At 43.1% G+C, this 16954-nt stretch overlaps 1 protein-coding gene across 2 annotated transcripts in view; it reads left to right on the top strand.

Moving 5' to 3' along the window:
* Positions 1-14538, top strand: part of LOC142590600 (N-fatty-acyl-amino acid synthase/hydrolase PM20D1-like) — a 72235-nt gene extending 57697 nt beyond the window's left edge. The window contains exons 10-11 of one of the 2 annotated variants that reach the window (XM_075702910.1): positions 4868-5036; positions 12078-14538. In XM_075702910.1, coding sequence (XP_075559025.1) covers positions 4868-5036; positions 12078-12304 — 396 coding nt within the window. In that variant the 3' untranslated portion in view covers positions 12305-14538. Of the gene's footprint in view, positions 1-4867; positions 5037-8339; positions 9163-12077 lie in introns of those variants that run through there. The other variant, XM_075702911.1, reaches the window with a different exon arrangement.
* The last annotated feature ends 2416 nt before the right edge of the window (positions 14539-16954 follow it).

Genomic DNA, 16954 nt, shown 5'->3' with positions numbered 1-16954 from the left:
GCATAGAAATTCCAGGACGGGTCGCAATCAAGATGGCATTCGCATGGACACTGCAAGGACCGAGTCGCCAAAAAGCCTTTCTTGACTGCGACGCTAACGTTATGATGTACATTCTGCGAGTGGAAACAATTACTGACAATGACACAACCTTGCAAATTCTACAGTCATTCTGGCAGCTCGAAGCAATGGGCATCACAGATTCTGGTGATCTTCCCTCTCCTGAGCCCTTTGCACGGTTCATTGCACGGTTCCAAGGAACACCCTGGCGCTGCCTTGGAAAGAAGATCAGAAACAGCTACTTGGAAGCAACTGTGATACTGCGCTCGTTCACATCTACAAAAACTGTCAAAGAGGCTATCAATGAATGAAGGATTATTGGAGCAATACAACGCAGTCATCCGAAAATTCCTGGAGCTAGGACTCGCTGAAGTGGTACCTAAGAGTGTTCCTATTGGTTGGGCCACCTATTATATGCCACATAGGGAAGTTATATGAGAGGAATCGCTGACCACCAAGCTCTGGGTCGTGTTCGGCGCATCGTCACACGCTCAAAGCTTTCCATCACTCAACAACTGCCTGGATAAAGGGGTGAACCTCAACCCAGAGTTACTACAAGTACTGCTTTGCTTTCGGTGGTTTCCGGTCACCATAAACTCGGATATCGAGAAGGCATTCTTACAAATTGAGATACAGGAGACTGACCGAGATGCATTCCGGTTCCTCTGGTTTGATGCCATTCCCGTCGCCCAAAACAGTAACATTGTCGAATGCCGTATGACCTGGGTACCATTTGGATCAAATTCAAGCCCTTTCTGGCTCAAGGCGAGTGTTCATCACCACTTGGACAATGCTTGTGAGGACAAAGCGCTTGCATCTATTTTGAAGAAGTCCTTTTATGTAGACGATTTACTGGTGGGTGCAGAGACATTCGAAGATGGTCTGAGCATCTATGAGTGATCTAAGGCAATTATGCGAGATGCAGGCATGAGTTTTGAAAAATGGAAGACTCCAGACAAAAAAATGGAAGAGCCAGATTATTAAAATACATTCATATTAAATACATATTAAAATACATCGTGGGATTCAATGCATTTTCCCTGCGTCATGTGAACAGACTCAACGATCACACTGGGCTGGATCTGGGGTGACCGTAGCAAGTTGGGTCAGTTTGTAAAGCACAAAGTGACCGAAATCGCAGCATTTGCTGACCCACTGCTATGGTGTTACTGCCCAGGAGAAGACAACCCGTCAGATTTATTGACTAGAGGCATATGCTTAAATATTCTATGTACATGTCTCAACTACTGGAGGGGACCTGAATGGCTATCCCAGCTAAGATCAACCTGGCCTACAGACTCGGACATGAGCACACCGATCTACGAAGAGTCAGAGTGTGACACACAACATGTACTTCTTCAAGCGCCGAAAACTGTGGACACCGTGATTGACTTAAGGAAGTTTGGCAACCTATAGAAGCTCCTGCACATCACCGCCTGGGTATTTCGATTTGTGGATTGATGTCGTATTCAAATATCGCTCAGTGGAACTATTTCGACAGAGGAGCTAAACAAGGCTGAAATGTTCTGGATCTGTCGTGTCCAGTTCGAAGTATTCACGAAGGACATTGAACACATTCGGCTTAGGACACTGTCCAGAAACACTCCATACTGCGTGATCTCCACCCTTACCTTGATCACAGCGGGCAGCTTCGACTTGGTGGCCGAATCACAAGAATTAACACTACGTATGATGAAAAGCACCTGGTTATTCTACCGCAAAGGCATCCCTGCACGGCCTTAGTGGTTACTGAGGCTCCCTGTAGAGTTTTACATGTTGGTGTGGCAAGCACTCTGATGCAGATTTGACAGCGTTACTGTGTTATACGTGCTCGACAAGAGGTTAAATGGATCATCAATGTTTGCTTTCTCTGCAAAAAATACAGCGGCAAATCTGTAAGGGTGCAATTTGCGCCAATTACTGAAGACAGGCTCCTCACATCACGGCCGTTTGGAGTTGTGGGATTACACTTTGCAGGCCCACTATATGTAAAGCAACATGAGACTGATGGAGTTAGATATACAGCTTATATTCATTCTGTTGTTCACATGTGCCACCATGAGAGCTATGCACCTTGAATTGACGAGTGGAATCTACAAGCTCCTTCTTGCTAGCGTTCCGTAGGTTTTTGGCTCGTAGAGGAGTGCCTGCAACAATCTACTCCAATAATGCTCTCGCATTTAAGAGAGCATTGCAAGACCTACGGGACATTTGGAACACCATGAAGAGCTCTCCATTTGCATCTTTGCTCTTGACGCATCGCATAGAATGGAAATTTATTATGCCAGGTGTGCCTTGTTGGGGCGGCTGGTGGGAGAGACTTATGCGATCAGTCAAGTCATCTTTACGCAAAGTGCTGGGAAAGAGCAAGCTCAACAGCGAACAAACTGAGACTGTACTGCTGGAGGTAGAGGCGGTTATCAATTCAAGGCCCCTAACCTATATGTGTACGGACGCTAGAGAGCCTTCTCCATTATGTCCTGCTCATTTTCTGGTCATGAGCTCATTTCTTGCCTCTCCAGAGCGAACCAACAGGGACGACGAAGCTCGAAGTGCACAGGCTATGCAATGTGACCTCAGCAAGAAGTTGCGATACCGCCAGAAGCTCGTGGACCACCTGTGGATCCAATGGAAGAAAGAATACCTCCTCGAGATGCGGGCACTTCACCTCTACCCATCGCATCCTAGCAGCAGTCTACAAGTAGATGATGTAGCACTTGTAGAGGAACCTAACATCTCTAGAGGTATTTGGCCACTGGGACGAGTCATGGATGTCTTCCCTGGTCAAGATGGAATAATCCGTGCCTGCCGTGTGAAAGCTCAAGACGGGAAGCTTATAAGCAGGCCAGTGCAGAAATTGTACAAGCTTGAATTGGACAACGCTACTGGGGAGCGGGAGTATGTAGAAAAAGACGCATAAACGGGGCAGGCTGGCAGTGCAAAGAAGAAGAAAAAGTTGGAACAACGAGTAGCTCTTTGTCTGGTTTCTTCATGTCTAGTTAGTTTTGTACACATGCCTGATTCAGGCAGCAGGGAAAGGTTGAAACGAGCAAAGCCTACCTTCACAGAATAGATTTATCTGTACCTGTAGTCATTTGTCACAACTCTCAGACAGCACTTCAATGCCATCTATAACTCACAACATGTCCTTTGAACAGTTGATTGTGCACTTAATATTCTGCATTTATCAAACAACACGGAACAATCGCAAACTAGATGGTGGCCCACATCTTACGAACCACTTTGCTGGCTCGTCCTGTTACGCAAGCAGTTCTCTGGAATGCCAAAAATTTGTTGTTCCCGCTAGCTTAGCATATGAAAAAATTTTTTAATGCACTTTCTCAATCAAAGACTGAAATCAGCGCATCGTTGTCATGTTATGCAAGCATGGTATGCGAGATGCAAGGACCAAAGCCTGTCGCCATTGGTCACCATCTTTTGATGGGGATGGTGCTGGCTCTGGCTCTGACACTAAACTGTTGCGAACATCTTGAATGCGGTTTCTGTTTCCTATTCATCCCATTCACTGAGCAGGCTTATTTTTAAACAAATATTATTGGGAAAAAATTCGCTCATTAGAATCATGTAAACACTGTAATCATTTATTGTGAGCTACGATTTTCACATGAAAATGTTCCTCTGACAGACCAAAAATGGGGTTTTCAGCAGGGGTAGTGTGCATTCAGCATATTCACTGTCCCTTAAGATCCTCCAAAAACAGACGCTGCAAATTGAACGGTCGCAATTAAATGCACACTTTCCAGTCAAGTTCAAAATACTATCCGGCAAAGGCCAATTTTAATCAAGATAATGATTTCCATGCCAGCTGGGATGTTCAGTCGAGCTCAAGTAAACCGAAAAATCTAATTAACCAGAATCGAATTAACGCAAGTCTATTATATAGGCTAACATGGTGTAAAATTTCTACCAGAACATTTACTGTTTGTCTACAGTTCCTGCAGATGTAAGCAGTGAATTTACCAGCAGAATGTATAATGGGCATCTCCTACAGGTAAAACAGATGATGACAGCTTAAATTCTGCATTTACCTTCAGAATATAAGGTTAGAAAGAGAAAATTCAAATGAAATTACATTTTCCTAGCACGAAAAGGCACTTGGTTCACATTATCTGTTAAATTCTTTTAGTTCACAGTGCTCGCTTAATTCTGCGACACACACTTGGTTGCATGTTAACAAGGCGATGACAATTAGCTGAACATTATACAAGTCACCACTCGGCAGTTACTGATTTGCCCAACATCCATGAGAAACGGAAGCAGGTTTAGATTGGCCTGGAGCTGTCAAGTTCTAAATCTCGCCATACAATTTACTGTAACAAGCCTAGGTAAATTAGTTTAGTGCTATGCTTGTAAACATCCACTAACCAAACGTATTTAGTGAAAGAGGACAACACGCAAATCGGTTTTGTAAAGATTTGGAAAATAAAGGCATGCATTTTGTGAGCACAATGTGAAGCCCGTGAAGGTAACTGTGCTGTGAAGCACAAGCACAATGTGAAGACTATGCATGTAAAGGCATGCTTCATCACGGTGACAGAGCCCACGGGGCATACAGCCAATTTCGGCCAGTTAGGTGTAACTTTTAAATGATTAAGTTTGTCCTAGAAGGCCATTTTCAAAGCAATATTACTGACAGCAAAATTGATAAGATGTCTGCAATTGTTCTTTCAGCTCACTAAAATGCTGTCAATTACAAATTGACAAATTTGGCGCAGAACAGACAAGAAGTTCGGTAAATCAAGCGACGGAATGGCTAACATGGCACCGTTGATCATGTGTGTGAATGCAGGTTATAGAGCTTGACCGGCAGTTGCTGGGTGGACTGCCCAATGTCTCCCTGGAGGTTCTCTATGCCATGGAGGCACACCCCGTCTCACCGCACAGTGGCCAAGAGCTGGGCTTCCGTGCCATCGCCTGCAGCCTGCAGAAAATCTTCCCCGAGGCAATTCCTGTTCCTGGTGGGTGCTGTTATTTCTTTAGACCATTGCTAACATTGACAGCCTTCTACAATTGTGCATTGGACTCAGAATTGTTGCTCCGATACACATTTTTTGAATCACAAGATCTGATGTTAATATGAACCTGGATAATAATAATCACCATCAATCAATCAATCAAACGTTTATTATAATGCCCAGGTTTATTGTAATGGTCAGTCGGTACTGGTGCACCGGTACTGGTCGGTTGCCTTTGTACTGGTGCACTTAAATATTAATCCACAAGACACTATGTACAGAAGTGGAAAATGTGGTAGGCAAAACAGATGTGATGCAAAGAAACAAACTGGAAAAAAGAAATTGAGGAGGCAGGCATAAAGGTGAGTTAATCATATGGCGTGATTATTTACACTTGTACAGTATCCCTACGCACAGAATACCTGTAATAATAACAATGATATCTTGTTTTCAACTGGTGTGATAGAAGTGGCTGCAGATAAAAACTGCTCTTGAGAGAGCAGCATGACTAAAGTTTTCAGTCTCTTCTGCACAAGGCTGTTAACAAAAGCAAACAAACCAATGGTTAAAGAGGGTCAAAGAGAGCAGTGAGAAGGAAGGTTTCACAACATTGTACACTCAGTAGAAACATAAGGGACAAAAAATAGAATAAGGTACAGCAATATGTCATGCAAATGCGAAATTGGCAAGTTAAAACTTTAGCATACGTTCCACTGTTACAACTGTTGCACTTTGTAATATAAATGGTAATGAAACATTACCTTTAGAATATGTTCTTTTAGTAAAAGGCACTTTTCATGTCTCTTTATATTGAGCATCACATACGGTGAGTTGTGCTTTTCATGATGACACTCCTTTTAAAAAGAAAGCTTGCTAGAAAAAGATGGGGACAGGCACACAGTGCCTATTTTACCTGCACATCCTGTTCCTTTCCCTTTGTATCACTAATATATTATTTTTTCTTGCTATGAAAGTTTTAGCTTTGCAGTGAAGCAACTGCTACAGTAAAGCTTTGCTACACAGAAGTTGGAGGAGCCAAAATTACTTTGTTATATCTATCGTCTCATTAAATTGTCTTTCCTGTTAATCCGAGACTGAGAAGTTTGGGAGGAGAAGAAAGGGGAGGGGGTTGTTGTTGTGATGAATTGTGATTTGGTAAGCCTCTGGTCAATGCACTGGAACCCGCAGCGCACTGCCAAAGCACAGCAAAATATTTGCTGCTGTTTCATCACCAGTTAGATAAGTACTTTCTGTAATTTATCTGTCAACACTATCCATCATCTTGCATGCTGAAGTAGTGGCACTCACGTTTCACCAGCAAACTGTGAATGTGGAAGTGAAGTGCTGCAAGTTTCTGATTTTATGCAACGGTCTTTGCTGTTCACGAGCAAGCACCTCAATACAATAAAATGGAAAGAATTTCTTTACACTAGCATCCAGCAACAAACTTGTTGTTGCACGAAATTTCAGTCTTGCAACACTCCTCTGACACATTCACAAAATGCCAATGAGCTGAGCAAGGGTGAGACCATGCCAACAGAGTTTGTTTTGTGTAATGTAACTGAAGAAGAATCGTTCATATATCTGAGCCCAGGCACTCTGTTGTTTGTGCTTCATTCTTGCATTTGCAGTACAGTTGAACCTCATTATAATGAACCTGGGTAAAGGAAATTATTCTTTATGTCAATCATGTGAAAATCGCTGATTGATACTTATGTAAGATAAATCCTCATAACCAACTGGACATTGGATAATATATCTAACTCAGGGCATCAGCTGCCAGCATCATAAAGCTACTCGAATACCCTGGATGAGGCATTTAGGAGAGATCTTATTCTGTAGTGTATGAGCTGTGCGGGTACTGTAGCGACATCGAGAATGCTATGCTAGCGATGCCGAGAAACAGCTTTAAGGGACAGGCAGTAGTTACTGCCTACGAACCTCGATAATTAAGTACAACCTCGTTAATTCGACCACCGTTGATTTAGAAAAATGGATAAATCATGCTCGGCCTCTGGTCCCAGCAAGCGTGGGCCTTACTTAACGGAATCAAACTCTCGTTAATTCAGACTTGCTTGACTGCACACTGGTTAATGCAGACAACTCTCTGGGTATGGAGTGCCACGAATGTGCGATGCAAAACAGCGATAGCAATGCTAGCGTCCAACCAAAACCATGTAGTGGAGTCGACGTCGTCGTAGGCATCAGTGGAAACCATACGGCAAAGACGGGAACGAATGCTTTGTGCCCATTTGTGCCTTTATAGCTTTTATTTGCATTTACCATTGTGCATAACACCACGTAGGCCATGTGCCTTTATAACTGTGTAATTGCCATCCATGATCGTATCCACAGTGACTACAGTTATCTCTGCAGCAATTACGGCAAACAGTAGTTTCGTTTTGATTCAGTGCAGTGGCTGTGCACGCAATGTCACAAACATGGCAGAAGCTGTAAAAGGGCACAAGCTATATCGCAGTGGGTGGACAACTTGTTAGGGACCAGCTTACTGGCTAAAATATTATCGTGATGTGCACGTGGTAGTGAAGTGCGTGTTTCGTATGAAGTTGTGCGCTGCAAGCACACTGCAAATGAAGTGACGAGGCCTTTGCTGCTAGTTCAGTGCTAATCAGTCATGAGATGATGATAATTGCAGCTTCTGCACTGCTTTGGTGCAAAATAGATGCAGATTTGCTAATTCATTGTGTAAATAAAGGTGTGTTGATGTTGTAAGCATTCAAATTTTGTTTTTATTGTGGCACTCAGTGAATTTGGGCCGTGTTTTTGGGTCCCGTGAAATAAAAATAAACAAAGTTTTACTGTTCAGCAGAACTGCTTGTTGGCCTAGTTGGTGCTTGCTAAAAGACATGTTTTTTGCCGCAAGTTAAGACACACACAAAAGGAAGACACGTAAAGACCACACAGACGGCACTTCCAACTGGTTAAATTTGGGCTGTGACCCATGAATATATATATGCATACATGCATGCGCAGGCTGTTCACAAATCTACATTACCCAGTGTTCAAACAATCTTGTTTCTGATTTGTAGAGCACGATAGATGTATTGCTAATGCAATTTGAGCTTTTCTTTTTCATATACAGTAAACTCTCAGTTGTACGAACGTCGGTTTATCAAATATTTCAGAATAACAAACTTTTTTAAAAATTCCCGGCAGTTTTCTTATAGATTCTATGCAAAAATGTTTCACTTAAACGAATTTCGGAACAGTCACTATTTCAGTTTAACGAACTCACTCAATGGACCAAGGCTTATTTTTAACGAAGTTTCGTGCCGTGCGCTGCAGGCGCAACCGATGCCCGCCCTCATCAAACCGCCGCTCCAGCGGCAATATAACGTCGCTGGCGCTACGGCACCCCTGCGGCAAAGCGCCGGCGCGGAGAATGAATGGCAATGAGGAATGGCCTCCGAGATTGCCCGCACAACACCAGCAAGCATGTAATTTCGGAGGCCATGAACAAAGTAACATCGCTGGAACTTACAACGCCGCCAGAGCAAATCAGCGATCTGTCACACCACAAACCACGTGATGTGTTTTTTTCCGACCGGCTAGTCGTGGCATGGTCGTCGTCTCTTTGTTTCCAGTCTTGTCGGTTCTGCGTGTGCACACAAAGGCAGCATTGTAACTATTATGAACCTTGTACTTGCTGATAAGTACAAATTCCATTTCACACATTTCTAACACTATGGATGCCATGTATTTTGCTCCATGAATTGCACTTCAAACTTTTGACTCTGTATGCCATGTCTTATGTTGGTCTAGTGACCAACATAAGACATGGTTGGTCTAGTTTCTAGTTTTGGTAGTAGATGTGGGGAGACACTAAGTGTTCAGCATGTCTTCCTAGAATGCCGCGAAACACAAGTCGAGAGGAAAAAACACTTCCCTTTAGCATACAGTCAGTGTATACAACTTCACCTGGCACTCTTTCTAGGCAGAGAACCGCTATTTCACATGCAATCTACCTTAGCCTTTTTAAGCGACGTTGACACGCTCCACGTTTTCTGTGCAAGAAATTCGTAACACGGCCTCTTGCAAGAGGCCACGGTTGCGATGTGAACCTTTGTTATAGCACATGCCTCCAGGCCCTTGTACTCAGGGTATCAGCTGAGGCTGTTGTGCTATTTGTCAACAACAATCACCTGTCCATTTTTATTCATGTAACGCTATTACACCATTGTTGTGCATCCTATACTTATAGCATAGCCTACTTCAGCCATTCTCATATTTTTATTCCTTGTGTATTTTATGCAACTTATAGCTCTCGGTTTTAGGCCTCTCTACAGCCACGTCACATCAGCCACTAGTCCATTCAGTACTCGTCACCACTGCTTTGGCGCTCTTTGGTCACACTTGGCCCTTGCGCCAATAAACACTACATATCATCATCAGCTTTTTGGCACAGCTTTATATAGAAATGAAACAGCACGTTAGCTAATGAAAGCTTACTATATGAAAAAGAAAAGCTCAAATTGCATTAGCGATACATCTATCGTGCTCTACAAATTGGAAACAAGATTGTTTGACCGCTGGGTTAACATAGATTTGCGAAGAGCCTGTGCATGCGTGTATGTGTATATATATTCATGGGTCACAGCCCAAACTTAACCAGTTGGAAGTGCTGCCTGTGTTGTCTTTATGTGTCTTCCTTTTGGGTGTGTTTTAACTTGCGGCAAAAAACATCGTTTACTGTGCACATTATTTTGTTTGCAATACATGGATTCCTTCCTTGCTTCTTTTCCCTACTAAAGCTAACCACTCTGTATGTAACAACACACTGCAAAAGTTTGTTTAGTTTCGTTGTAGGCAAGCTTCGGTATATTGAATTACCTAGTACAGTAGAACCTCATTCATACGTTCTGGAGAAAATGACGACAAAAACGTACTAACCGGGAAAACGTACGATCCGAAGTAACAAAAAAGAAATAACAGACTCGACTATTGTCGACAACTACGTAATGCAAAGCGTCGTGCGGATCGTTGCGGCACAAGACATCGATGCATGTCATGCTTATGGTGCTCCGGCAGCCCGAGAAGCATTTTGTGGTTTTCCTAATGCGTAGTGTTCTAAGAGAGCAACGGGAAACTGAAATCAAATCAAGCTGGCAGTCAACGCTGGATGTCGCTGAAACGAAACGTGATGGCCACGTTGCGGCGCCTGCAGCAGGAAACTGCGACGCGTTTGGATTATCGCCCACCAAAAGCGTGCAATACGCTACCAATGGCACTGCGCACCATGTGCTGTAAAACAGATAGGCAAAGATGCTTATTGTAGTAGGATTGGTGGTGATAGGTGTGAATGCCACAAGCGACGACCCCGGAGAAGATTTGCTGGTACCGAAATGAGAAACCCAGTGCGCGCCGTCGTTTTCATGCGAGACGGTCGGGCGAGTATTGCAGTGAAGTTGCCGCAGTGGGCAGCTATATACTGTTCTGAACTGCACGCATTTTGCAGATTTTCTTGTTTACGTGGAATCTAGCAGCCGGAAAATGTATCATACGATCGCAATTTGGTAACGCACTGTACGTTGGTGGCGTAAAATTGTCTTCCACTATTTTATGAAGCAGTAAAGATGAGCGTAACTCTGCTGGGCCATATTTTATGTTCTTGATTGCGAACATTGGCGCCGGGAAAGCGTACGTAACGGAAGTGTATCAACGAGATTCTACTGTATATTTTCATGTCGTAGTGATAGTGAATAATACAGCAGCAAAACTGTGAATGACGAAACTAACTTTTTATTGGGTGAACTTGTGCCCACAAAAGCAAGTTACACTCAAAGCACATTGATAGCAGCGACCATGGTCGGCGATCGTCGAAATCTGATCTGCCAGTCAAGCACGTCAGCTTTTATACATGCGTCATCGAAGGTTCCAGAGTGTCTTCCAGAAAATTCTACACAATTCACGTCTCACATGTAGTCAGATTACACAAGCGTGGATGACAACAGACAACGGGTAGAAACATCGATAAAACTCGTGAAACTTCAAATACATGTGGGCTTGTCCCACGTTGAGCGATAACATTTGTTAGATGGTGAAAAGTGGTCACCCGAAAAATAAGTATACATGTCAATATCAAGCTATTTTTATTTCATGAGCCTGTTCGTTATATTTGGGTTTGACCATAGTGTACGACATGTTGTGTGATCAGAGTTCATGGTGGAAAAGGCTGTTGTACTAGTAGGTGGCATTTGTAGAGTGCAGTGGGTGAAGTGGTGGGCGTTAGTCTGTAGAGTATCAGCACAGGCTGCTGATGTGGCAGCGAGATCATTTTGACAACTGCTGGGTTGCCGACAGCTTCCAGAAGTTTTTAACTGTTGTACGAGGCAAGTTACTAGGACTATTGCGAGGCACCAGATTTTGGCTGAATTGGTGATAAGTTAATATTATGTAAACAGAGAGTCGACTATAGGCATTTATATGTTTGCTTCTTTAAAGCAAGATTTTAAATGTGTCTGTGTATGAGACATTCAGGGGGAATTAAGAGAACTTCATCATATCCATAGTCTGATATATCCTGCTTCATTATAACAAGATGTGACTGCACTCCAATGAAAAGTGTTCCTAAGACACCCATGTTTGACAGCCTGGGTGTCACTGCGGTCTCAGGTTGTTTCTCAAAGGTTAATAAATGCTGCAGTCTGTATTTACATCTCGATTGTTTCCTTGCCCGTTAAACTTCCCAGTGTTTTGATGTTCCAGTTGTAGTACTTTGACACACCTGATGTAGTTATCACATTAAACTGTAGTGCTTGTTATGGTCATTATGTTCCCCACTACTCAGTAAGGCTGGCTTTTGCCGATAGCAAGCAAGACACTTTGATGTGTGAGTGGTCTTTTTGTGCCACCGTATACATAATGTGGGTGACTTGCATCTGTGCTCTTTTGCACACAGACGCATTCTTCTTGCCCATCTATAATTTCCATGATTTTGTGCCCTCAGTTGCTTCAGCTATCTTCTGCTAGATTTAAACCTGGGAAATGGGCAGCTTCACATGTACCTGGTTTTCTTCCATGCAGCCTTGTCAATAGGAAACACGGACACACGGCACTACCTGGACCTCACCCGAAACGTGTACCGGTTCTCGCCAGCACTCCTCACACCACAAGAGGCCTCTAGTCGTTTCCATGGTGACAACGAGCGTATCTCGCGCCCAAACTACGAGCGCCTTGTCAATTTTTATCGGCTCGTTATGCGTTACGCTGATCATGCTGGCATTTCACCCCAGTCACGTGACGAGCTTTAGGCTGCCGCGCCTGCTTCAGCCTTTGTGTGAGCAGAGTGTGCAATATTGACTCGTGGAAGTTGGCCTATGTGTAATATCAACGTGAGTGAAATGCAATGATTTTAGCAGTCGGCATTCAGAAGTGTCATGTAACATGTATAGTTGTGCTGTGAAACGGCCCTGCAAATGGTTTGAGGGCACATGTGGGGCTTTTGCGCCATTACGCTAAGCATGTATGCTTCAGCGCATCTGCACATAGCACATATGGAAAGTTCAGGAATGTTCTGTGCATGAATGATTGCATTTCACTCGTGGCTGATTATACACTACTGTAATACTGAATCACACCGTACAAGTGACAGCTAGCAAGTTTGTCAGCATTACATGGCAAACTGTCGCAGCAAAATTGTAGCTAAGCGTAGAAAGGTCACTTGCAATGCCTGTCTGTATATTTTTTCACAAGCATTGTTCATTATGGTACAAATCACTAAAAATGTGATAACAAATATACATTTAGCTATATAGTATCAGTGCGCATGTCACAAGTTTTCTCATCCTGTAGCAGTCCCAAATGCATTTTCATAATCACTTTGTCAGCAGCATCCACAAATGCAGCATTCGGTGCTGACTGGATCATTGATACACAGTCATCTGATATTTTTTAAATATTGCAAAGGTGTACATTTGCACTTGAATGGTATAAGTGCAATAAGACATGATACACACTGATATGAAAAGTGTCCTGAACTTTACACAGACATTTAATGTATTGATACTTCGAAAGTTATGCTGACAAATAATCCTTTTCCTGTATTTTGTTTTTTAGTATTTCACACCCCAAGCAGTGCAGTAAGGTATAGAGAGCAAGGTTGTGCATGCAATCTTTTTTTTTTCAGTCATGAAGTGAGAAAACAGAATGAGACAATATTGTGCAACAAACAGTCAGTCACCAAACAATTCAAATAAAGAGACACTAACAACAAATGCTAGGCCATTTTAGACTGCAAAGGTATTCTTTCCATACGTCACCTTATTCGAATTTCTTTGGTGGGGAAAAGCAAAGTTTGCTTTTAATGGAAAAAGTGAAGGCCAATCTTTATGTTATTGAATTTCGCGCCTAAACTACAGTGCTGGTGATGTCGGTGTATTGTTGCACACTTCGTATAACATTTTCGTGCAACTAAGGCCATTTTTGTGCTGTAGAGTTTGCCAAGCTGAGTGTTGGCTTAGGTTGGAGCCGACTGTAACATGTCTTTTTGACAAATGATTAACCCTGAGCATGCACTTGAAAACGCCGTAATGTCATGCAAATCTCTCACGGTAATTTCAAAGCAGCATCGGCACCTGTCTTCCTTATTATCTTTCTTTTCGCATTACTTAGCCAGCTTACACAATGAGGCTGACTGATTTGCCATTACTAAGGCGTAACCTAGCCATATAGCTTGACTTAACATTTATGTGCGGTGTCTGTTTATGAGTAGTGAGGGCTGTTTGGTTCTGCATCTCAGGGACATATCATATGCATCACAGTGGATCGTCCTTATTTGTGCATGTATTGAAATGATAGTTTTAGCATTCTGCATAGACTCTACCGTTACGCTGCCACCACGGTTATGCCAGCCTTGTGCTTGCTATCTAAGCCATGCCAGATGCATAAAGCTTAAGTTAGTGCGTAGAGAGCTAGCTGCAGTGCTGGTGGTGAAACGGAGGTGGTAGGCTAAAACTCTCTAATGACATATAAGGGCCTGAACTGACTGTTTGTTGCAACGCTGTTCAGTGGTCACATTGAGCTATCTGCACCAGTGTCAGCGTACCAATGGCAGATGGTAAACATTGCGCTAGGTTGACGGGCAGCAGCTGTTCTCGAATGCCCTTAGTGTTCATTCAGTGCAAGAAACAAGTGGAAATATTTGGAGCCGGAGGCAGATTGACCCTTGTTTCTTCGTGGGGTGCCTGTGAAGTCGTCGTCTTCCTTTGTGATCTTACATATTTTGACCGTGGGATATGACCACTTGATTGCCAGGTTGGGTTTGTTTTTAGTTTTTACGCAGTGTAGTTTAGTTTTTTTATTCGTGAGCGAGTTGTTGAAAACACCATGTGACATTGTAAAGGTTTGCACCCTGTAAGTAAATGTCCAGCTTTTGTGCATACCTGTTTTTCTGGCATAAACTGTAGTGAAGCATATGGCAATTACAAAGTGTAACGTAGCTGTGTTAGTGTGACCTGATTATACATTCCTTTTTTGTACACCTTTATGTACTGTTGTCCATTGTTCATGCTTGCCCTATGACAAGTGAGTCACAAAAGGAAAATGTTGGTGTTCAGAATGAAATTGCGTTTACAGTAATCATTTGCTGGGCACGCACTTTTAAGGTGAACTCAATATTCAGAGCTTCTCAGGTGGATATTACGAGAGAGAGACTCGTAGATTGGCGCACCACCCACCGGCTATATTTTCCTGTTTTATTGCCATCCAGCATGTGAAAAGGTTGGACAACATCTGTGAATGGCCAGCTCTATGATGTAATGCCATTCTGAAGGCTGCGTAAAAGCAAAAATGCTGCTGAAAGTCTCATTGTAGTCTAATCCAACTACAACAGATTGCACTCCAGCAAAATTTACGACATCAAGAATTATACCTTGCGCGGGAACTGCATTGAGACTCCATAAAACAAACAAATCTTTTATTGTTTCTTGTACAAAGATATCTCAAGCTAAAGTCATTAAAAAAAAGAAAGAGAAGGCTTGCGATTCAAGCCTTCACATCCAAACACTGAGATATTCGTACCTCACTAGGGGAGTTGGAGGCTGAGAGTTCAGTCGGTGTGGGGACGACACGGCTTACACATCTTTTATGCATCGACAAAGATTCAATATGGCTATGCATTCGCACAATCCTGCCAAATGCAGTGCTTCTGAATACAGTACTTATAACGTTCGAGTCCCAGCCACCACCGACTGACTCTTATGGGAGCAGAACGCACAAAGATGCTGGCCCACCCAGCTTTAGGTGCACACTAGAGAACCCCAGTTGTTCAGAACCAAAGCCCCTCATTACAGCATTTCTCAGTGCCTTCGCTGTGCTTTGTGATCCAACCTAAATCAATCAGTAAATCAAAGTTGATAATGCCATAAAAAGTGCCATGGCATCACTGGGAAACTTGGCAGAGTAATGGGATGACCAGGCACGCAGAAAGAGGGCACATGCAAGCTTTTCTGTATGTGCCCCCTTTCTTCGTGTCTCATCGTCCCAGCACTTTACTTGTTTACCGGCAATGAAATAACAAGTAGGACAACTGTCCGTCCTAGAGCCATGGCGACTGTGCCTTCAAGCAAAAGTGACGTGCAGGATTTGGTGCCTCCAAATGCTGATAACGTAAAACTGGTAGCAGCATTTTGAACACAGTGGTGTGAAGTTTCAGCTGCGAATAGCTCAGCGAAACAGTTACAAATAAATAACTGCTGTACTAGGTAAGTTCTAACATAAATAACATTTTATTGATTTCATAATACTAATGATCAGAAATGAAGGCAACCAAATTGTAAAAATATTATTGATGAGGAATGGTGTTCCGGCTTTATGAGGTGAAGAGGTGTGCCTAGATATATGGGACGTGCGCACCTGTACCCCTCATGTTTGATGCATTCATCATATAACATCTTTTTGCTCACAGTAGCACTATCACAAAGTAGTAACCCACGGAGTGCGAAGGGATGCTGTCAAAAGCAAGTGGGAAGAAAAGGAGTTCATCCAAATAATATAAAAATGAAGCTTATTCACATGCTCTCATGATGAATCTATCGCTATACAGCCCTTCTCTCGGGCTCTTTTGCCGTGCTCTTGGCAACAGGTTTTCAAGCAGCAGTTTTTTATTATTGCTGTGGTCTGGGAAATTCGTTGTAGCAGGAACCGGCTACAGTCGGCTGGGTGCTACCAACTGGCTAAAGTTTTGAATGGGTCCAAGGTTACTCTTCTGTATAGACTGGTCGTCCTTGGAACATTTGAAGGTTTACACTGTATTTCTACACATTACACTGTACACTTTTTACACTGTACACTGTACATGCATTTCGGCGGGTCACACCTGCCTGGGCAGTCATGGTTCCCATGATAAATTTGTACAGCCGTCTCCCCTAGGCCTTTTGGAGCACTTGAGCCTCTCATGTTGTGTGTGCAGGGGACTCCTTCTTAGGAGGTTTGCTAATGCACATGCATAAGTGGAATGCCTAAGTTTATATAAGGCTATGGGCTGCTCACCTAACATGGTTGTGACTAAGGAATAATTGAGCACCTCGGTTTCGCTTTTCTTCCCAGTTCACTTGCAATGACTTGTTTTTGTCTGTCGAGGTGTGCACTTCTTAGCGCAACTTTTGTTTCGATGGTCAAGCATACCTGCGATTGCAGTACCACACTGAAATGCAATATGAATGCAAGAGAAACTAGATTAATTTTGCACATTGCTGCAGTTCAATCAAACAGGTGCTCAATTTTGCGTCTGGAGAGCTTTTTCTATCCAGTTGTGTATCAATCACACATTCCGTTGTGATAGTTCATACTATGCGTTGCGCAAGGTCACCTGGTCCGACATAGTCGCGGAAAGAAATGGATACTCTGTAGAGAGCACCCCCCTTTTTGGCAGCACGAGGGCAGCCCCCGACTCCCTCCTGGCG

Source organism: Dermacentor variabilis, chromosome 8 (genome assembly GCF_050947875.1).
Source record: "Dermacentor variabilis isolate Ectoservices chromosome 8, ASM5094787v1, whole genome shotgun sequence".
Taxonomy (NCBI): Eukaryota; Metazoa; Arthropoda; class Arachnida; order Ixodida; family Ixodidae; genus Dermacentor; species Dermacentor variabilis.
Note: the sequence above shows the minus strand (reverse complement) of the source record. Positions and strands in the feature narration are given on the sequence as shown.